The following is a 23,886-nucleotide window of genomic DNA, read 5'->3' on the forward strand; positions in this document are numbered from 1 at the left end:
CAGGACCTGCAAAAGTGTGATAGGTAGGAATGAAATGAAATGTGTCATTTATGCTCCTAGAACGCCTGAACGTACTACTTCAATGTTTGGCCTCTCTATGTGGCAGGCTGTGTAAAAGTCCTACACATGTGGTATCGCCATACTCGGGAGGAGTAGCAGAATGTGTTTTGGGTTGTAATTTTTGCTATATACATGCTATGTGTTAATATATCTTAGAAATTGACAATTTTGTGTAAAAAAAAAAAAAGAAATTTTCCACATATTCCAAAAATGTCTGGAAAAAAATTAACCGTTCAAAAGACTCATTATGCCTCACAGATTATACGGTGGGGTGTTTGCTTTCCAAAATGGGGTCATTTTATGGGAAATTCCATTGTCCTGGTACTCCAGGGCCTTCAAAAGTGTAATAGGTGGTTGAGAAATGAGATGCGTCATTTTTGCTCGTAGAACCTCTGAAGGTACTACATCAATGTTAGTGCTCTGTATGTGGCCAGGCTGTGTAAAAGTCTCACACATGTGGTATCGCCGTACTTGGGAAGAGTAGCAGAATGTATTTTGGGGTGTAATTTGTTGTATGCATATGCTGTGTGTGAGAAATAACCTGATAATATGACAATTTAGTAAAAAGAAATAATAATTAAAAAAAAAATCTTCATTTTGCAAAGAATTGTTGGAAAAAATGACAACTTAAAAAAAACTCACCATGCTACTTACTTAATACCTTGGAATGTCTACTTTGTAAAAAGGGTCATTTGGGGGGTATTTATACTTTCCTGACTTGTTATTGTCTCAAGAATTGAGATACACCTGATGTACTGAAGGCCTGATCAGATGTGATAAATTTTCAGCGATTGGCACCATAGTTTGTAGACTCTATAACTTTCACAAAGCCCAAATAATATATACTAATGTGGGTTATTTTTACCAAAGATATGTAGCAGTATAAATTTTGGCCAAAATGTATGAAGAAAAATTACTAATTAGCAAAAAAATTTAACAGAAACAAAGAAAAAGGCATTTTTTTCAAAAAATGTACGTTTTATTTTATTTATAGCACAAAAAATAAAAAACCCACTAGTGATTAAATACCCCTAAAAGAAAGCTCTATTTGTGTGGAAAAAAGGACGCAAGTTTCATATGAGTACAGTGTTGCATGACTGAGTAATTGTCATTCAAACTGTGAGAGCGCTGAAAGCTGAAAATTGGTCTGGTCAGGAAGGGGGTGTAAGTGCACTGTATTGAGGTGGTTAAATAACACCAAAAGAAAGCTCTATCTGTCTCAAAATAGTTGTAAAAATTTTGTTTGCGTGAACGCACAATTGGCATTTTAAATTGAGACAGCACTAAAAGCTGGAAATTGGCCTGGGCGGGAAGGGGGTGAAAGTGCCCAATATTGAAGTGGTTAAATAGGCCGTTTGGTGCCAATACCACCGCTAATACATGTTGAGCATACGAGTGTGCAATAGTCTTCTTGTTCTAGCTAGCATGTACTGGACTTTGCTTACAATACATCTATTCATAAAATTCTTCTTTGTCTTTTTCAAAAGGAATGTTTTTGATCTGCATATTGCATCCTTGAGAAAGTGGACTTTGTTCCAAGAAATGTGTTGAATGGATAAACCTACATATGCAGTTTTTTGAAACAATGTATCCTATTCTCTTGTGAGCTTTCATGTTTTAGACCTTGATACTAATGAAGATGATACAATAAAAAGATGAAAAAGATTATTTCTATAACCATTTTATAATAAAAAATGTTATGTTTAATGTGTGCCATTTAGTATGCCTTTTTTAGATGTCTACATATAGATCACTTTAATCACATCTACAAGCATGCACAATACATCCAGTAGCTTACATGATAGGGAGCTCGTTGTCCCATCAATTAGCGCCTGGCTGTGGTCTATATAAATGACATAATTGATTGACCATAAAATCAGGTACACGTTTGCCGGTTCAAAAAGAAAAACGGCCATCTTCGACCCGTGTGTATGTCGGACTGTCCGAAAGAAGCTGGCTTCTATCGGACGTGCATGCTGGAAAATCAGCATCTGACCGACTCCCAATCAGCACTCTCAGCCAATGGTAGAGAGGGCTGTTAGAACGCAACAGTTGCGTGGGGGGGGGGGGGCGGTGTGATGATATCACTGTGCTTACTTTGCATACTGAGTACAGCGACTCTGACCGGAACTGACAGTTTTTTTTCGTTCAGCTCGCTGAGTTGAATGGAAAAAAACAAATAGTGTGTACCAAGCTTAAAGAACTTGTTTAGCTACAGACAAACCTAGTAACATAACTGAGCAAGATAGACTTACCATGCACCTTGTTCCTTAATCAGGCCTAAGTATCAGACCTTGTGTTATTTGTTTTACAGCTGCCCATATTGGTGTAGGGCTGATTGGGAAAGAAGGTCTACAGGCTGTCCTGGCTAGTGAATTTGCCTTGGCTCAATTCTCTTACCTCCAAAACCTGCTGTTCTTCCATGGGAGATTGTCTTATGCTCGATTTTCCAAGTTCTTATGCTATTACAATTACAAGACTTTTGCCAGTCTCATACACAACATCTGGTTCGCCTTCTTCAATTGCTTCACTTCCCTGGTAAGTAGTAATTATCTTTATAGATACTTACTGTATATAGCGCCAACAATTTACACAGCACTTTAGATATATAACATGTATATTGTACATCCACATCAATCCCTCCCCTCAAGGAGCTTACAATCTAAAATCCCTAACTCACATTTAATACATACACATACTAGGTCCAATTTCACAGGAGCCAATTAACCTACCAGCAAATCTTTGGAACGTGGGATGAGTACCGGGAACCCTGGTACCCGGCATACCAGAAGGAAACTCACACAAGCTCAGGGAGAACATGCAAACTCCAGGCAGGTAGTGCTGTGATTGAGATTCAAATTAACAACCCAAGTGCCCTATATGGAATAATCTATGCAGGCTGTGCACCTGAGCTTGTTCAGTGTAAATCCTGTATTTTTCTCCCCCCGCCCAGAAAGCCTAGTTGTTATGTACAGCCTTCCAGAGACATGAATGGCTATGCCTCACTGTAGTTTGGTCATGTTCACTTGCCATGTCTTTGTAGCCCTCTGTCACTCTTTGCCAAAAACAGTCCCGATTCCTGGGACAAGTGCAAAATCCCAGGATTTTAATCAGGGTGGATTCAAGTCAGGACGAGAGTCCAAAAATTGGGATTGCCTGGGAAAAGCTGGACTGTTGGCAAGTATTAGATAGAGGGCAGTGGTCTATTGAGGCCTGGTTCACACTTGTGCAGGTTGCAATTTGCATATTTAAGTTTTTTCGATACACCTCTTTAAACCATTGAAATCTATGTAACCAAAAACCAGGAAAAAACCCTGGCCCTTTCTATAAAATGCACAGATGTGAACTACAGTACATCCATAGGAAACCATGTTAAATGGACTGTAGTGTATTTCTGAAAAACTGAAAATGCACAAAAAAATGCATAGGGGAAACCAGGCCTAAGTGTCAGTCCCCTGCTTCTCTGCTGCTTGTTCACATAGGCCTCAAGGATTTAAGGGAATTATATTTACACTGTGTTTCTTTTTCATTTCTATTTTGTTAGGCTCGATTCACATCTATGCAGGTTGCTTTTGAGCGTTTCTGCAGTGCTTTTTGTGGTGCTTGCTGCGTTTTTGGACGCACATTTTTACCGCACTTTTTGCCACGATTTGCGTTATTTTGTTTTGTTTTTTACACTGTATATAGCTGCTTGCTAAGGAGGTGGACGGGAAGCCAGATGCCGCATCCTTAACAACCGATGAGTCATCAGCTGTCAGCTGGCTTACCTGCTGAATGTAAAAAAAAAAAAATTGTGAAATGAAAACAAAAAGTGTGGGGTCCATACCAGGCCTTTGGGTCTTGGATTTTATTTATTTTTTTAAATTACGTGGGGTCCGGAGCTCTTCTTCCTCTGCTGCTGCATCCCACCTAGGACCCACCTCCGATGCTGCCCCCCGCTGATCTGTCTGCACCAATGTCAAGCATTTCTTAGATAACGATGGGGGTGTGGCCACCTACTCATGTCACCCGATGGCCCGGCCCCTTGTGCTGTCACTGACCCATCATGCCCCGGGTGGTGACATCACAATCTGCATGATGTAATCTGATGACCACGCCCCCATCGTTATTTAAGAAATGCTTGACATCGGTGCAGACAGGTCAGCAGGACGCATCGGAGGTGGGTCAGCGGCGGGAGTGGGACGCAGCATCGGAGGATGGTAGTCGGTGGCAGAGGAAGAAAGACACTGGACAAGAAGACATAAGAAAGAAGAAGAGCGGAAAAAGAAGTGGGAGAAGCTCGGAGGAGGAAGATGTGTGAGAAGATGGGTAAGACCGCAGGAAGAAGCGGGGAAGAAGATATTTTTAATAAAAGACTTGTCAAAAACTGTCTACTGTATTTATTCATACTACACACTGGGGGGTGTGATCTGGGGATCCCCTTGTTAAAGGGGGCTTCCAGATTCCGATAATCCCCTGCTCACAGACCCCAGCAACCACGAGGCAAGGGTTGTCGGGAAGAGGTCCTTGTCCTCATCAACATGGGGGCAAGGGGCTTTGGGGTGGGGGGGCAGAGCCCTCCCACCCCAAAGCACCCACCACCCATGTTGAGGGCATACAGCCTGATATGGTTCAGGAGGGGGGGCACTTGCTCATACCCTCCCTTTCCTGATCTGCCAGGCGGCATGCTCAGATAAGGGTCTGGTATGGATTTTGGGGGGGCGCCATTTTTTTATTATGGTGTGGGGGTCCCCTCCAAATCCATACCCAAGGGCCTGGTATTGACCGGGGGGGCACGCAGTGGGGTACACCCAGTGGGAAAGTTGCCCCGACTTTCAGAGTCGGGGCAACCAGTGGGGTACATATTCTACCAGCAGCTGTTGATTCACTCATCAGTTGTTAAAAACGTGGTGGCCGGTTTCCCAGCCCCCTCCTTAGCAACCAGCTGTATACAGTGTAAAAATAAAAAAACAATGGTCGCTTTAAAACTTGAGGGCTTACATTTTGGATACGGGTCCGTTGAAGTCTATTACATGCAAAACGCTGCATTTTTCGCGGAAAAAAGTCCCTGACCCTTTCCAAAAACGCAGAGGCACAAAATGCTTGATGTGAACATGTTCCATAAGAACCCATGTTAAAAACATTTCCCTGCATTTCTGCAAAATGCATCAAAAAATGCCTTAGTGTGAATAGAGCCTTACTAAGTAGAGGTCTTCGATAGCACAATCACATTGCATACTAGGGATGTATTATTGCTAGCCAGTTACCTTTATGCCCTTGTACACACGGTCGGACATTCCGACTGAAAATGTCCGATCGGACCGTGTTGTTGGATAATCCGACTGTGTGTGGGCTCCATCGGACTGTTTCTGTCTGAATATCCAACATAACTTCCCGACAACATGATCCAATCGGACTTTGTCCAGTTGTGTGTAGAGAATTCCGATCGGACAAAGTGCCACGCATGCTCAGATCAAATTCCTAGACCAAAGCTATTGGCTACTAGCCTGAACGTAGTCCCGTCGTAACTTAATAACGTCATCACGTTACAAACGATCAGATTTTCCGACAACTTTGTCCGACCGTGTGTATGCAACACAAGTTTTAGACAAAATCCGACGGATTTTGTTGTCGGAATGTCCGACCGTGTGTACAAGGGCTATGACGTACAGTCTTATGTTCTGCTTTTTCATGTGCCACTTTTGCCTCAGTAAACACATCTAAGTCGTTTCACCAGCATTGTGTAAGTTCCTTATTTTTGGTGGTAAAAATGGCTGAACCCAGGGTGTCGGAGAACTTTCAGAGTCGGGGCAACCAGTGGGGTACATATTCTACCAGCGGCCCTCACGAGGATGGCGCTCCATGTATCTCACCTGCATATTTAGCAGTTTACGTGGACTTCAGCTTTAAGAGTATTTTTATTCAAACCCCATTTGGCTTGAGCCTTTTTATTAACCTTTTTTGTAATTGAATATCACTATAGTCATTACCACAACTGTTCTGCAACAGTAGATTGGATAGATATGAAACCTTTTTTATTTATTTATTTTTTATACAAATTTTTTTTTTCTTTTTATCTTATCAGCCAGTGTTCGATGCTTGGTTCCCAGTGTTTAATGCTGCCTTATATACACTATATCCAGCCCTCTGCATGGCAATTCTTGATAAAGTAAGTATAGCTGCAATATGGAATTAACTGAGTTTGGCCAAAAAAATGCAACCACACACATCTCCAATACATCTGGTAACTTGGAAATCCATGAAGGCAAGAATAAGAGCAAGATAGAAGATGATCATAATAGGAGAAAGAAGGACAAATAAGAACCAGAAGACAGACTGGGATCAAAGGCAGGAACAAGACATGGAACCAGAAGAAAACAGATTAGCAAGTAGAATCAGAAGAAATATCTCATATAGAATTGCACAGGCTGGGAAAATGTATCAGAAGTGTTGGCTCAAAATAAAGCCCAACTGCAGTTTAATATTTATATTTTCCCCCGGCAGCATTAATACAAATCCTAGGCTTGGACTTTAAAGCTGCAGTTTATTAATTGTTTTTTTTTTGGGGGGGAGTGCAGCACTAAACACATTAGATACACTATGTTACCAAAAGTATTGGGACACCTGCCTTTACCCATACAAGAACGTTAATGGCATCCCAGTCTTAGTCCATATTGCTCTAATGCACAAAGCAAGGTCCTGACCTCACCACGATAGAACACCTTTGGGATGAATTAGAGCTGAGACTGCAAGCCAGGCCTTCTCGTCCACATCAGTGCCTGACCTCATAAATGCGCTTCTGGAAGAATGGTCAAACATTCCCATAGACACACTCCTAAACCTTGTGGACAGCCTTCCCGGAAGAGTTGAAGCTGTTGTAGCTGCAAAGGGTGGGCTAACTCAATATTGAATCCTACGGACTAAGACTGGGATGACATTAAAATGTATGTGCATGTAAATGCAGGTGTCCCAATACTTTTGGTAATATAGTTCATATTCTTTGAAATTAATATAGTATTGCATTTAATTGTGACTGTAACTGACAGCCGAACTATTAAAGAGAAGGTGGTGGAAGTGTTCATCAGCAGACTAAATGTTTTCATTTGTGTCAATTCATGTAATTACATGATCAGGAACCACTCTGATTTAGGGTTGCCACCTTTTCTTCAAGTCAAACCCAAACACTTTAGCGTCACACAGAAATGTTTTTTTTATAGCATAAAATATACATATATTTTGCTATTAAATAACATTTCTAATCATATGAAGTTAATAACAAGTGTCCCCCTTTACATCAGAGTCCTCAGAGTTCCCCTTTTACATCTGAACTCGCAGAGTTCCCTTTCACTGTAAGGGGTGACTCTGCAGACTCTGATGTAGGGGAGAACTCTGGGGATTCTAACATAAGGGATGTTCTGGGAACCCTGATTTAAGGGGAACACTGAGAACTCTGATGTATGGAGAGGACGCTGATGTAAGGGGGAACACTGAGAACTCTGATGTACAAAGAAGACTCTGATTTTAAGGAAGAACACCAAGACAATTCTAATGTATGGAGAGGACTCTGATGTAAGGGGGAACACTGTGGCCTCTGGTATAAAGGGGAACTCTGATGTAAGGGGTGCTCTGAGAATCCTGAATTACCTTAGTGTACCCACTCAGAGGCAGGAGAGAGAAGGAGGGAGACTTCAGTCACAGGCAGGGAGCTTACTCATCCCTTGGCAGTCAGTACCTCTCATCCAGATGTATCTGAAAGCATTAGTCTGGTCTGAATAATGTGTCCGGGTTTCAGGCAGGCTGAAACCTTGACACATGATTCTGAACCCAAACTGTCCAGGTGAATCCCGGACAGGTGGCAACCTTGCTCTGATTGGTTCCTCACTGTCACCTGAGACCCAATCTGTCAGTGACAGATGAAATGGGGAGTCAGCAGCAATGCAAAGTGTTAGCTGATGGCTTTCAAAGGGGAGATTATTTGTTATGTGTCCTCGACATGTGGCATTGTGGGTTGGAAGGCGTTACAGCAGAAGCTGGGGGGGGCAAGATCAACTTCTTTATTCCTAGAAAAAGAGAGGATTTAAGCTCCCTGGATATTATATTTAAACAATGAAAGTTTTATTTTTATTTTTCAGGATACAGATAGCAAGGGCAGCCGCAAACATCCAGAGCTGTATGTGACTGGTCAGAAAGACAGAAGTCTGGGCCCGAGGATCTTTGTATATGTTTTATATGGCTTCTACAATTCTCTGGTCATGTTCTTTATACCTTATTTCGCTTTCTTTGATGCCGCTGGGCCCAATGGAATATTCACTTATCAGGTTTTTGCATTTACCATGACCACAATCAATGTCTTTACTGTTTTGGCTGAGGTGAGGAATCTAAAATGCAAATAAGCTACAACAATGTTTTGGTAACAATATAGGAAGAGTATATACAAAGAACTCATCAAACTGCTTTAGGGCCGGTTCACACTGCGACGCGAGGCGAGGCGACACGGCTCGCCTCGCCTCGCTCCCGCAAGTCGCCCCCATTCTGTACAATGGAACCGTTCTGAGAGGAGCGACTCGAGTCGCTCCGACTCAGAAAAAAGGTTCCTGTACTACTTTGGGGCGACTTCGGGGGCGACTTGCATTGACTTCTATACAGAAGTCCTCTGCAAGTCGCCGCTGAGGTCCGTGCAGGTCGCGGTGAGGCAAGTCGGAGACGCCTCGCCGCGCATCGCTGTGTGAATCGGCCCTTAGGCTACATTTGGCGATCTAGGCCGGTGCCTTTTTTTTTTTATTGGATGCTTTTTTAAGCAGAAAAGTAAAAAATTTAAATATACATTTTTTTCAAAATCGTTGCTTTTTTTTTTGTTTATAGTGCAAAAAATAAAATCTGCAGAGGTGATCAAATACCATCAAAAGAAAGCTCTATTTGTGGGGAAAAAAAAGACATACATTTTATTTGGGTACAGCATCGCATGCAAGCGCAATTCTCAGGAGTGTCAGGACAAGTCTGATGAGATGATGAGGGAAAAAAAAGAATTTATTAACCAGTTTAGGCCGATATATATTCTTTTATTTTGGCAAAAATAATTGCAATAGGCATATATTGATTGGTTTGCACAAAAGTTATAGTGTTTACAAACTATGGGATAGATTTAGGGAGTTTTATTTATTTTTTATTGTTTTTACTGGCAATGTCGGCGATCTGCTATTTTTAGCGGGACTGCGACATTGCGCAGGACAAATCTGACCCCAATAGACACCTTTTGGGGACCAGTGACATTATTACATTGAGCGGTGCTATAAAAATGCACTGATCAATGTAAAAATGACACTGACAGGGAAGGGGTTAACACTAGGGGGTGATCAAGGGGTTAAGTGTGTTCTCTAGGTGTGTTCTAACTGTAGGGATGATGGGCATACTGGAACATGACAGAGATCACTTTTCCCGATCACTGGGAACAGTAGATCTGTCAAGTCATCTGGCAGATCGGGGAATTGCCTTGTTTACATAGGCAGATCCCTGTTCAGCCTCCCCTCATGACGATGGAGGGTCGCCAGCGGACATCGGACCTGCGGGCATGCTCTCGCAGCCCCTGCTATGCCCTTTGCACGGTTTGCGCAGGAGAGCCAACCTGCCGCAGTATATCTGTGTGAGCTGGTCGGCAAGTGGTTAACCAGTTCCCACCTGGCCTATAGACCAATGATGGCTGGGCAGGGCATTCACCATTCCAGGTGGACGTCATATGACATCCTTCTGGAAAGCGACTTATGGCACGCTGCGGCATGATCTGTCGCCCGCTGTGTCCACCAGATTTGGACTGATTACTTTCCAAAAGGGGTCATTTAGGGGTATTTGTCTCAAGAAATTAGATAGGTCATCAGTACATCAAGATTGCTCAATTTTCAGATATATATCATAGTTTGTGGACTCTATAACTGTCCTACAGCCTAAATAGAAGAAAGAAAGCCTTTAAAGGAAAACAAATGCAGCCAATGCATTGGCTAGAATGTATTGGCATCAGTAATTCACGTTAAGTGTGCAAATGCGTTGCCATACCTTTTGTTCCTTATTTGTCTACAAAGTTACCTTTATAAACTGCATGATAGGCAAGTGGTTAAATCAAGCTCACGGCAGATGCTACAGCTGTGAGCTTGGTACCAGCTTTCTGATAAAAGCCTGATCACTTTTATGGGCTCTGAAAATGTGGCCTGATCAGTGGTGGTTCCTGAGCTCCCTCGTTCCTCTGGGGAGTACAGGGCTGCAGGAGTTAGAGCAGGAGGAACTTGGGGAGCTTCAGTCCCCCAATCCCTCCTGCAACTAATGACCCCAGAAGTGACATGTATTACATCACTTCTGGGGTCACAGCTGTTATTCCTCGGCTAGTGTAGCTGAGGATGCAGCTATTCAAACACTCTCTGTCCTGAAATAGCTTCGCTGAAGGGCAGGGGAGACATTGGGGGGTCTAATAAACCCCCAATGTCTCCATAAAAAATACCTGTCACCTGCCCATGCTATAACATGGAAGGCTTGAAAGACCCCTTGCAACAGCAATAATGTAAAGGAAAAAAAATGTAAACAAGCGTAAAAAAAAAAAAAGGATATTTAAAGCAAATAAAAAAGGTAAAATGTTTTTTGCCATTCCTCGGGCACAATTTTAAAACTTGAAATATTTGGTATCTATTTACTTGACGCAACCCAATCTTTTATATTTTACCAACAAATTGGGTGTTTGTTTGCATTAAAATTAATCTTAGTGTAATTTTTTTATTGAAAATATATATGTTTTATAAATACCTGCGCAAATATTTTGTGACATAAAAAATGTTAAACTACCACCATTTTATTTTCCAGAGTCCCTCCTTCCAAAAATATATACTTTATGGGGTTTACAATAATTTTTTAGCAGATACACTTAAAAAAGTGCCCCGGTAGGTAGGCAAGTGGTTATTAAGAGACTGGGTTTTCTTTAACACAAGCCACATGCTGCATTACCACTTTATGGAGATGTGATCCTGGCCAGTGGCGGAACTACCAGGGTTGTAACAGTCGCACTTGCGGCTGGGCCCAAGACCCCGCACCTTCTCCTGTACCTCCGGCTGGCAGCTAACTATACAGGGGAGGGATGCGTCTGAGGGCGATCAGTAGCTCTGTGATGTCCGCACGATGTCCCTCCGGCGAGCACAGTTCACTTCCCGAGTATGTATACAATGGAGGGGAGGCACCAGATTCAGTGCACAAGTTTGTCACTCTGCTTGTACACTTTTGCCGATGCATGCTCGTATCAGAGGGCCCTCCCCTCTCCATTGTATACACTGACACTCAAGTAGTGAACTGTGCTCGCCGGAGGGACATCACAGGGAAGCAATATGTACAAGGGCTGCTGCTTCTTTCATCTAGGCTTCTCGTGTAAAGTAAGCCCGCACTTGAGCATGCTTTCTTACTGTTACAATGCCCACCGGTCACATTGCCCTCCCGCACCTGTCACACTGCCCCCCCTCTTGCCACACAGCCCCTCTTTTATCACATTGCCCACGTCATACTATTTCCCCATCACACTGCCCCCTACCTGTCACACTGTCCCTTGTCACAATATCCCCCTGTCATACTGCCCCCCCTCCTGTAACACTGCCCCTCCATCATTCTGCCCTCTTCTGTCATATTTACCCCCTCCTGTCACACTACCCCATCATACTGCCCCCTCTTGTTACACAGCCCCCTCATTTCACAGTGCTCCCTCATTACACTGCCCCCCTCTTATCACACTGCTTCCCTTTTATCACACTGACCCCCCTCCTGTCATATTTCCAAGGTACTCTTTTCCTGTCACACTGACCCCCTCTTGTCACAATATCCCCCTGTCCTACTACCCCCTCCTGTCACACTGCCCCCATCGTACTGTCCCTTCTTATCACACTCCCCCTTCCGGGCACACTTCCCAGATACCCTTCTTCGGTCACACTGCCCCCCCACCTGTCACACTGCCCCCCAACTGTCAAAATAACCCATCACACTGCCCTCTTGTCACACTGCCCCCCATCTTTTCACAATACTCCCCCATCATACTAGGAGTCAGGGACCCTGAAGGTTCTAGTTATGCCTCTGATCCTGGCCTTTAAAATTGCTATGAGAGGGGAAAGGGATTTTCAGCAGAAATGTGAAGAACCTCCTATTTAAACTCATACCTAAAGTTTAGCTTTAAATGCTACAGCACCAGCTAATCAAGCAAGAATGTCCTGACATGTGGATTGTAGTACTTGAACTGAAATAGTTCATGAAGGTTTTTTAACCTAGTAGCTTTTTCTCCCCCCCCCAACAGGCAGCTTTAGAGATTTCTACGTGGTCTGTGTTAACCTTGCTGGCTTTCGTAATCTCGTTTGGTAGCTACTTTCTCATCACATATATAACAACCTTTCCACCTGCCTACCTGTTCAGCATGTCTCAGTTCGGTTTTCTAGGTATGTTATGCTATATTATAAACTTTGATTTCCTGTGTCATCTCTGTGGGTTGACTGTTCATTAAACACTATGGAGTTGATTTACTAAAACTGGAGAGTGCAAAATCTGGTACAGCTGTGCATGGTAGCCAATCGGCTTTTAAACCTCAGTTTGTTCAGTTTTGACCAAAAAAATAAAAACTGAAATCTGATTGGTTTCTATGCAGAGCTGCAACAGATTTTTCACTCTCCAGATGTAGTACCCTGGGGTTTAGTCAAGGAGCTCCTCACCAAATTCCTTATCAGGGGTAGCTACTGTAGATAGTTGTTAGAGATCCATTGATTTCTCCCTAAGTTTGGCCTTGTACTTTTCTCTTCTGCCACTAGGTGGCCAGGCACTTGGTGGCATTAGATGTAAGAAGGACATTTCAAGGTCAAGTTAGGGGTATATGGGATATCTCAGCCAATGAGCAGAGGTTTTCTTGAATCCCTTAGCCTGCTGGGAGAACCTATATATTCAGGTGGAGTCATGTGATCTATGTTCTGCGCCACCTGGACTGCCATCTGGGTGGACGTGTGTTGTCTGCCCCAGGCTGCTAGGCCAGAGATTGGTGCTATCCCGGGGAGATCTGGCTGCCAGGCTGTGTGAGGGCCTATCCAGAAGTAAGTTGGCAGCGCAGGGTTGGGACTGTGGCTTGCAGTTCAACCAAAAATTACAGTTCTGCCAGCCGGAGAACCCATTGTGGTCGCAGGTAGAAGGGGAGCTGTCGCCACTAAGCGACCAACCACCTCTACCAGGGACCACAGTGAGTAACGGAAGCAAGTACTGGAGCAGTATTCTCACTGAACCGGCATGGTGGAGAATTGGGAAACTTCAGGCAGTGAGCAAGTCGGGGACCCAACCAGCAGAGGTGACGCTTGCAGAGCAGCCTTGTGTGTCAATCCAGGGACTGAGTCGGTTAGCAGGGGTGAAGCTTGAAATGTATCTGGAGTGCCAAGCTAGGGACCCAGCAGGGAAGCGTGGGTGACGCTTGAGGGAGATACCACCGCAAAAGCCTTGAGGAACTCATGGAATTTAGAGTCAGCTCAAGGGGCTGAAGAACTACAAGTGGACATTATAGTGAAGCTGAGAACTGTTGAACTTCGTGTTAGGAACTGTTAAATACTGTTACCATAGGGGACAGCAAACCTGCATGTGCAGAAGTGGAACCTTGCTGGGGTCTTTCCCTGTATGGCTGTCTTCCTATTGAAGTCTCAGTCTGCCTATTGAAATTGCAACCACTTAAAGAGGAAGTAAACCCTGATGAGTTTACTTCCTCTTTTTTTCCCTGCAAAGGCAAAGCATAATGGACTACTATGCATCGCATAGTAGCCCATTATGTGTCACTTACCTGACACAGGAGCCAGCGAAGTCGCCGCTGTCCCCTGTAGTCCGCCGCATCCATCTTGCTGGTGGCGTCTCGCAGCTCCGCCGCTGTCATTCGGCGAAGCCGCGATGACGTCACTCCCGCGCATGCGCACGGGAGTCGACAAATGCGGCAGCTCCATTCTTGGAACTGCCACGTTCAGTGCGCCTGCGCGCCGCTGTCTACGGTGCATGCGCCGTAGACAGCGGTGCCCGTTTTCGGGCAAATATCTCCTAAACCATATAGGTTTAGGAGATATTGCTTGGACCTAGAGGTAAGCCTTAATCTAGGCTTACCTGTAGGTCAAAGTGGTTTGTAAGGGTTTACAATCACTTTAAGGGTGTCCTGGCCCTAACCCTCTTTCCCTTGCAAAATATAAAAAGGACTGTTAAAAGAAATAAAACCTCTTTTGCATCCAAGAAGTGTCTGGCGTCCAATGACTTTCACCATCTTTGCACCCACTGTGCCTTACAACCCACTACATATGGAAGGATGTCAGCGGTCTGTGGCATCAAAGGTTCTCATTAGACTGGAAGAGTTTAGAGATTATGCTACACAGTTTTAGTAAATCTACCCTTATCTATCTTGTGTTGGTCCAAAAAATGTACAGTTTACCTTTTATACTGTAGTTAAACCTGAAATCTGTTTTTTTAGCCTGTTTGGCATTATGCCTCACTGTATACAGTTTTTTAAAGGGTGTGATTTTTATTGTAATTATCTGTAAATATACACCTCAATGACTCAAGGTGCAAAAACACCAGGAATGACAGAGCAACTGCTTAAATAATAGCAAAAAAGTATATACTGTGTGTGTTTATATATATATATATATATATATATATATATATATATATATATATATATATATATATATATATTATAACAGTTCAGCAGTTAATAGTATGTGTCCCTATTTCTTCTGCTGGCCAGCTTGTTGGAGCCCATGCATTATGGTGGAGCGTTCATGATAATGTCTATTAAGAACTGGTGCAGGCACCACCGCTGTATTCCTTACAGACAGCTCTATCCTTCGTTTATCAAGGTGTAGCACAGGGTTGACCAGTGGCCTCTCACAACACTGTTTAAGGAGGATCTCTTTCTGCTCACTGACAAAGTATTTTCTGGTCAGGGTCCTCAGCATCTGGACCCTAAATTAGGCAGCATGCTCAGCCAGCCTTTGATGCCCTGGAATGGCTGAAACTGTCTCTTTCTCACCCAGGTGTAGTAGCCCACTTTCAATTTGGGTCTCTCTGCAGAATGTTGGCTGCTACTCTCCCTCCTCAGTGCCACTGGGAGTTGAAGTCCAGGAACAAGGCTGAAGTGCAGACTAAGTCTCTTTGGGAACTACATCTCCCACAATCCTCCACATTTCTACTCAAAACCTCTAGCAGTCCATGTCCTCAATTTGCCCCCTAGTGGATGGGGGGAGTTGGCTTAAAGCGGGATTCCGCTGCCGGTTTTTTTTTTTTACCTGTGTCACTAGTGGGCGATTCCTAAGGTGTCTTTGTAGTCACGATCTACGTCTTTTTAAACCCCCGGCGTGATGATTTCATTTCTAAGGATAACTTTTAAAAATGCAGTCTGGCGGTTTCCATTTTCACTGTGGCCGTTTGAAGCCCACAAGCATTTACTTCCTGGATGCGATGACGCTGTGCTCCCAGCATCCAGCGCTCCATCTCGCGCATGCTCATTGATAGCAGTGAGCAGCACTGTAAAAGATTCTGGTTGCCATCGCAACGGGCGGCGTCCTCCGAAGTTTCCGCCCTGTTGTGATGGCAAGGAAAGTAACAGAAGACGTCACGTCACGTGACCGGCGTCCTCCTTCCGAAATCTCACGAGATTTTGGCAAGATTGTGTCCCCCACGGATTCTTGGGAAATAGCTAAAAAAGTTCCCAGGGACCATTGCGAAGCCGATAAACACGCCTACTCCTATGGGAGGAGAGCCCGGAAGTCGGCATAAACATTACAAATACAAGGTAAATACTGCATATTATTTTATTATTATTATTTATTATTTTATTTTCATAACTGCATCTATGTTCCAAAGCGATTTGGATAAGATGAACTTTAAATTTTCTGTACAAAACTGCCTTAATACCAGCTGTTCTGTGTTCTATGACAGCATCCAGAGTACTGCAGCCATGTATGTAAACTGACTTAAATTCTTTCCCCAAAAAACAACCAAAGCAGCATTGTACACAGGAAACTGGCAACCCGATCCATGCTGTTATTTATATTTATGTGATTTAAAGTGGTTGTAAGCCACTAGACATTTTTTGTTTTTTTCTGCATGGTAGTGTTATAACGTGCTTGAATGCATTGCATACTAGCACATTATCTTAAACTTGCCCTAAAATTAAGCTCTACCAGCGCCGAAATGGCAGAGCTGCAGGCACGTCCATCTCCACCCATCTTGCTTCCGGGTTTGTGGACTCTGGCTGTCGTCATGTGCGGGGAAGCCACCGTTTAGCGCACAGGGCTCTGAAGGAACAGCACGTGCTGTGCCCGTTTCTGAGATATTTGTACTACCTATTGGTAAACTTTATTATAGGCTTACCTATAGGTGATGGAAGTTTACTTCCACTTAAAACAGAAAGTCCATTGGTCTTTAAGGTTACAAGATACAATGTGAATGGTCTGCAACCAAGTACAGTAGATCGCTTGTGGATAATAAGCCTTACAGACCTTTTCCTAATGTGTAGCTGCACTCTTCAGGGGAACCAGGCCTGTGCCCCTTAAACAAGAAGTACATTGGTGTAGTTAGGTGTATTTAAGAAGGTGCTTTAAAAATGCCCCAACAATATTTGTAGCAGAGGTGCCCACTGGAGTGTAGTCTCAAAGGGTCATTTTAAAAGCAGTATTAAAGTAACTAATGCTTTTAACATTCCCTCTTGAGACTATTTTCCTTAAATGCACAAATGTTAAAACTCAACTCCACTTCGGTGGCCCAGCAGTGGAAAAAAAAAAAAAAGTTTGCTGCATGTAGATGTATTTTAATTTCACGTAGTGACTACTAATATTTTTTTTTCTTTAAGATATCATGGTCAGCACCTTTAGCAGTGGATATATCTGGCTTATTTTGCTGATCGGGATAATATTGAGCATCATTCCCTCACTCATCTGGAGATTTTGGTCAGGATTATCAAGTCAAAGTCTTATCAAATCAGTAAGTTTGCTTTAAAAATAAAATAAAAAAAATCATATAAAAGTGAATTTAATTCCTAATGAAAACCCGTTGTTTGCTTTTGGCTCCTTGGTACATTAGTAAAGAAGATTTGTATTACCTCTGCCTATCTTACTAGGGCTGCAGGCTATAATTCAACTTTAGTGCCACCTGCTGGGGAGGTGTGGTAACACAGCCCCTACAATCTGATACTCTGATTCAACATTATTACTTTATGAACATTTGAAAAATAAAGAAGATGGGATTTTTAAGTTGTCACTCCGTTTACTATACTCATACACAGTATCCCTTTATGAAAATGATAAACCTTTATCTACAATTAATAATAAAATAATACTTTATAGAATATGTTAAATTTATCCAATAGATGACCGTACATTATTCCAATTGAAATGCCTTTTACCAATACAACATAATGCCAATCCCCTATCCTGAGGTCAGTAGATTATATCTCACAAGATGTGTGAAGGTTCTAGCTGCAGAGTGGCTGTTACATACAAGTTTCACAAACGGCTTGCTTCGTCAGACCATATGGAGATGTAATAATCATATGAAGACTTAAACAGCTTTGCCACACAACACAACCGTGCCTGGCAGGGCAGGAGGCCCAGTTTTTCTCTGCTGCAGTTCAGTAACACTTAGGGTCCTTTCACACGGGGCGGATCAGTTCTGATCCGCCCCGTGGAAATCCGTTTGCTTAGCGGGGATCACTCCGTCGATCCCCGCTGAGCAGGGAGATGACAGGTCCGTCTCTGCACACTGCGCAGGGACAGACCTGTCACAACGCCGCTCTCCCCTATGGGAGATCGGATGACGACGGACCGCAGTGCCCGTCGTCACCCGATCCGATCCGCAGACGGATGGAAAAATAGCTTTTTCCTCCGTTACACTTTTTCGGATCGGAGCGGGTCGGATGTCAGCGGACATGTCACCGCTGACATCCGACGCTCCATAGAGCTCTATGGAGCACCCGTTCAGGTCCGCCTGAAAAACTGACAGGCGGGCCTGAACGGGACATCAGTGTGAAAGGGGCCTTACAGGCCCTGACTTACAGACTGATGAAGTTACCACTCTATGCTCTCTACCCCTACCAGCATGCCATTTGTTAGTATTCCAGCACAACTTATTGGCTCCTTGTGCTAGCCCTCCTCCAGTCTAGCTCTGATGTACAGGGACTGCTTGAAGCTGTTACCAGGCAGTGTTAATTTAGTCGATTAAAAATTTCTAAAACATTTTAGTCGACTAAATGAATACTATTTTAGTCAACTAAAATAAAACAATTGGGATGACTAAAATATGGCTAAAACTAAAAGCCATTTTAATCAAAAGACTAAAATGAGACTAAAACTAAAATGTCATTTTAGTCAAAAGACTATGCCTACAACTAACTTGCAGTTACTGAAATATACTGGAGATTTAGTCGACTAAAAACGACTAAAACTAAAACAATTACAGAAGACTAAAATGGGACTAAAACTAAAATGCCATTTTAGTCCTAAGACTAAAATTAACACTTTTACCAGGTCAGAAATAGGAATTTACACTTCTTGTATTTGATGTATTAATGAATACAGAGCAGCATTAATTTGTGTCTTGTATATTTGCAAGGAGTTTGGTTTTGCTGCCTGGTGTAGACACCCACTGCAACAGATCCTTATTCTCTGACTTCCTGCTCTGTTCTGCCCAAACCTCTACTGCTGTTCTTCTCCTCCTCTTGTCACCAAGAATCCTGGGTGATGAAGTCCACGGTCTCCATTCTTTCTATAGTGCAGCTCCCCTCCAGAACAAAGCTCTCCGTGTCTTCTGTGCAGTAGCAGGAGTGAGAAAGAGAGAGTGGAAACCGGAGCTCAGCCCACTTTCCAAGAGCTAAGCCGACCAGCAGCACCCAGCTACAAAGGTTACAGCTTTTACTTTTGTAGTGGTACCCCCGTAGGGGCTGCTAAGTGATGTGGCCCACCTGTCACCCTGCTCAGCCTGGCATTCACTTCCAGATACACCAAGACAATTCTTCAGGCGCAGCTAGCACATGGCTAGTAGACATGGGCGCCGTCAATAAATTTGTTTCGTTCTGTTCCGTTTCGATTCGTAATAAAATTAATTCGTACTTCTTATTTCGTGTCCGAAATTCCGTTCTGTTTCGTACGAAATACGAATTCTCGTTAACGTGTACGAATGTTCTTAAAGGCAAAAACATTGCTTATTATGCTTATTATGACTTGCAGAAGACTTCTGTGATAGAAGTCAATGTAAGTTGCCTGAAGACATCAGTGAAGGACTTTCATCCTCTCTGGGCAGGCTGCCAAGAAAAGAACAAAATGATACAATGTTTCTTCTTCAATGGGCTGAATTCCGTGAGTAGAAGTTCTCAGTTTAACCATTTAAAGACTAAATCTTTTCTGACACTTGTTGCTTACAAGTAAAAATCCAGTATTTTCTGCTAGAAAACCACTCAGAAGCCCCAAAAATTATATATATATTTTTTTTAGCAGAGACCCTAGGGAATAAAATAGCGGTTGTTGCAATATTTTATGTGACGCGGTATTTGTGCAGAGGTCTTTCAAACGCAAGTTAGCCCTTTTTTTTCAGTGGACCTCTAGGGAGCACTGACATTAGCAGCGTGACATACAACAATGACACTTGTACCATGATAGAGTGATCTGACACCAGCACCGTGATAGAGAGCACTGACATCAGCAGCGTGACATACAGCAATGACACCTGCACCGTGATATACAGCACAGACACCAGCACCGTGATATACAGCACTGACACCAGCACCATGATATACAGCACTGACACCAGCACCGTGATATACAGCACTAACACCAGCACCGTGATAGAGTGATCTGACACCAGCAGCGTGACATAAAGCACTGACACCAGCACCGTGATATACAGCACTGACACCAGCACCATGATATACAGCACTGACACCAGCACCGTGATATACAGCACTGACACCATCACAACAGTGATCTGACACCAGCACTGTGACATAACACATGTATGAGGTGAATCTGGGATCGACAACTATAAGCATTCTTTTTTTATATGGGAAATTCTGAAAATTCAGGAATCTTGAGATTTCACATATAAAAAAAAAGAATGCTTGTAGTTGTTGATCCCAGATTCACCTCATACATGTGTTATGTCACGGTGCTGGTGTCAGATCACTCTATCACGGTGCAGGTGTCAGTGCTCTATATCACAGTGCTGGTGCTGGTGATCATCTCCTGCACCCTCTTCTTTGCCTACCCTGACCTTCCCTCGCCTCCATTATCTCAAGATTCCTGAATTTTCAGAATTTCACATATAAAAAAAGAATGCTTGTAGTTGTCGATCCCAGATTCACCTCATACATGTGTTATGTCATTGGCCATGTGGTGGGACTATGTGTGCACAGCTAATAATTATTTTGTGGCTGCAAATATGACCTGTAGGTTTGTAAAGTTCACCATCCCTGTGTTGTGCTGACTTCCTCCTGGGGCTGCTTATTATGAGGGGCTCCCACCATCCCTGTGCTATGCTGACTTCCTCCTGGGGCTGCTTATGGTGCAGGTGTCAGTGCTGTATATCACGGTGCTGGTGTCAGTGCTGTATATCACGGTGCTGGTGTCAGTGCTGTATATCACGGTGCTGATGTCAGTGCTCTCTATCACAGTGCTGGTGTCAGATCACGCTATCACGGTGCAGGTGTCAGATCACTCTATCACGGTGCAGGTGTCATTGCTGTATGTCACGCTGCTGATGTCAGTGCTCTCTATCACGGTGCTGGTGTCAGATCACTCTATCACGGTGCAGGTGTCATTGCTGTATGTCACGCTGCTAATGTCAGTGCTCTCTAGAGGTCGACCGGAAAAAAAAAGGGCTAACTTGCGTTTGAAAGACCTCTGCGCAAATACCGCGTCACATAAAATATTGCAACAATTGCTATTTTATTCCCTAGGGTCTCTGCTAAAAAATATATACGGTATATAATTTTTGGGGCTTCTGAGTGATTTTCTAGCAGAAAATACTGGATTTTTATTTGTAAGCAACAAGTGTCAGAAAAGATTTAGTCTTTAAATGGTTAAACTGAGAACTTCGGAGTTCAGCCCATTGAAGAAGAAACATTGTATCATTTTGTTATTTTCTTGGCAGCCTGCCCAGAGAGGATGAAAGTGCTTCACCAATGTCTTCAGGCAACTTACATTGACTTCTATCACAGAAATGTTTTGCAAGTCATAATAAGCATAATGACTGAGATCCGAAATTCTTAAACAAAAGTTCGTATTCCGTACAGAATTCGGACGCACGGCAATTCGTATTTCGGATCCTCCCGAACGTAAGAATTTTGAGAAACGAAACGAATCGCACATGTCTAATGGCTAGGCCTAACTCTGGTTCTAGCCAGGCCTTAGCAGAGAGTACCTTATTATAGACAGGGACCGTGGGCCCCTATGGTGTAGCAAATAAAGTTCTGGTGCTAGCTGCCCTCTTTGTTGGACTGCTGATCCCAGTCAGTCCTATGTAGACGCTGACAGCCCTCCCTGCTGCAGCAGCCCGACTTCACTGCCAGTAACATCACAGTCTCTCCGACTGGCTCTACATCCATCTCTGATTACAAACTCCCAGTCCTCTCCGACATGCCTCTCCCAGCTCTCTCCCGACTGTGCCTGCCACTCACTGACACCTGGTGAATCCCTCCGGAAGAGTTGCTCGGCAGTATTCTCCACTGTCCTCTCCTTGTCAGGGAAACGGCCAAAGAACTGGCAATCTTGCCAACCCCCACCATGGCCGCATCAGACGCGTTTCCGTGCATATTGACATGCGCAGGTAAACGATGACACTAACGGCCATACACAGATGCGCAGCGGTAATAATGGGCGTACGCAGATGCGCGACGGTGCTAACAGGCATATGCAGATACGCAATGGTGCCTCCTGGCCTATGTAAAACCTACGGCTGAGATCCCTGAGTTGCTGGATTATCACCAGCTCCCCTGTATTTCTTGTGCTCCTGTATTCTGATCCTGGACTTCCCGTTAAGGACCCGGCTTCCACTAGCAATTTATATTGTCTTCCCGCTTTGACCCCTGGCTTGTATCCTGACCTGCTTCTGCCTGCTCCACTACTTGATCCCGGTTTGGCCCACTGACTGCTTCTGCCTGTCTTACCAATTACCGACCCCGGCTTGTTCCAGTATTACTGCCTGAATCCCGAACCTGCTATTGACTGATCTTGCTGTGTATGACCTCCAGCCTGGCTTCTGATACTTCTTCTGGATCACCCAACCGCCTGCCGCTGCTGGCTCTCCATAGGCACCCCTGCAACACAGAGCATCTCGCTTGTTCCAGTCACCCCACGGTGATAAAGCCTTCAACCACGGCCACTGGAAAACTGTGCTTCTCTAGGCACTGCATTCCCTGTTTCAGGGTTGCAATGCACTCAGCCGCACTCCTCCCCAGCTGGGCTGACTAGGTATTTAAGGAGGCCTGTCCCCTGCCAATTCAGGTTGGGAATTGTTCAGGGCTCCTTAGAACACCCCAGACAGCTCCACCCTTTTTTTACCACCTTCCTTCTAGATGCCTCTAAAAGCAGAAGGGAGGTAACCGAAAGATGATGCTGTCTGTGAGTCACTAGCCTACTCTAGGTCACTCCCAGCCCCACAGATCAAAACAAAATTGACCTGCTCTACCAAACAATCTCACTCTAGCACCTACACTAGGTAGAGGGTGCTAAAAAAAAATTAAATGTTGCTGGATATTGACATGTCAGGAATTCTATTATTCAAACTTATGAAGTTATTGAAGAAAAAACATTGTAATTTGAGTGAAGCTCCTTAAAACTAACATCCTTTTTGTTGCAGATGACAAAGAAGAAAATTCTTGTCCAACTGCCATTTCTGCATAACAGGACATCCAGAAGGCGATCCAGCTTTGCATTCTCCCACACTGAGGGCTTTGACAAATTTGTCACTGGGACGGAAAAAGACCAGAACAGAAAGAAATAAACAGTATCATGGACAGAATGATCATGAATGTCATGAGAATTAGGTTTCCATTATTTTAAATAATTTTTGATGGACTGTGTTGCCCATAACGAGGTTCTCTATATCCTGCTCTCACTGTACTTTAACCATTGAGGCTCATCTCGCCCTTACCCTACTAAGCTAGTGAGCAGAACTTCTGGTAGATTTTTGGAAATTTACATTATGAAATGATACCCTCTTTACACACAACCATAAATACAGGTTTTTAATAGACATGTGCAATTAGTTTAGTTCCGAGTTATTTCCGAGTTCTGGAAATATTCTAATTAATAAAAACCCATTTAACAAATTTATTCGAAAAATTAAATTCTAAAAAACAAAAATCCAAAATTTGAAAATTCGAAAATTTGGAAGTTTGAAAATCCAGAAATTCGAAAATCTGAAACAACGAACTAAATAATAATAACTATTACTAACTATTAAATTTATAGGTATTGTAATTTCCTTTAGAATTTGGCTGTTAATAAAAATATAGGAATATGAATTTATACAATGTTACAAATTATCCAAAATAACGAATGCCACATCGAAACAAAAGGAATGTAACAAATTAATAATATTAAAAATGAATAAAAACGTATTGTTATTTATTATTATTATTAATTTGTTACAGTCCATTGCAGCATTTGTTATTTTGGATAATTCATAACTTCAGATAAATTTGTATTTGTTATGTTCACTAACAGCCAAATTTGAAAGGAAATTCCAATACCTATAATTTAATAGTTCGTTTATGTTAGTTACCATTTCTGATTTTCGTTCTTTCGGATTTTTGGATTTCTAAATTCTCAAATTTTTTTA

The 23,886-nt window shown here is 43.2% G+C and overlaps 1 protein-coding gene across 1 annotated transcript in view; it reads left to right on the forward strand.

The window, feature by feature from the left end:
• LOC143930385 (phospholipid-transporting ATPase IK-like) overlaps positions 1 to 23,535 on the forward strand; it is a 225,930-nt gene extending 202,395 nt beyond the window's left edge. Inside the window, exons 23-28 of the mRNA XM_077454669.1 lie at positions 2,375 to 2,598; positions 6,125 to 6,208; positions 8,172 to 8,408; positions 12,347 to 12,485; positions 16,907 to 17,037; positions 22,903 to 23,535. Coding sequence (XP_077310795.1) covers positions 2,375 to 2,598; positions 6,125 to 6,208; positions 8,172 to 8,408; positions 12,347 to 12,485; positions 16,907 to 17,037; positions 22,903 to 23,046 — 959 coding nt within the window. The 3' untranslated portion in view covers positions 23,047 to 23,535. The remainder of the gene's footprint in view (positions 1 to 2,374; positions 2,599 to 6,124; positions 6,209 to 8,171; positions 8,409 to 12,346; positions 12,486 to 16,906; positions 17,038 to 22,902) is intronic.
• Positions 23,536 to 23,886: the final 351 nt, after the last annotated feature.

The sequence above is a fragment of the Lithobates pipiens genome, unplaced genomic scaffold (assembly GCF_037356315.1).
Source record: "Lithobates pipiens isolate NorthernLeopardFrog02 unplaced genomic scaffold, aLitPip1_a1.2 Scaffold_25, whole genome shotgun sequence".
NCBI classification, from domain to species: Eukaryota; Metazoa; Chordata; class Amphibia; order Anura; family Ranidae; genus Lithobates; species Lithobates pipiens.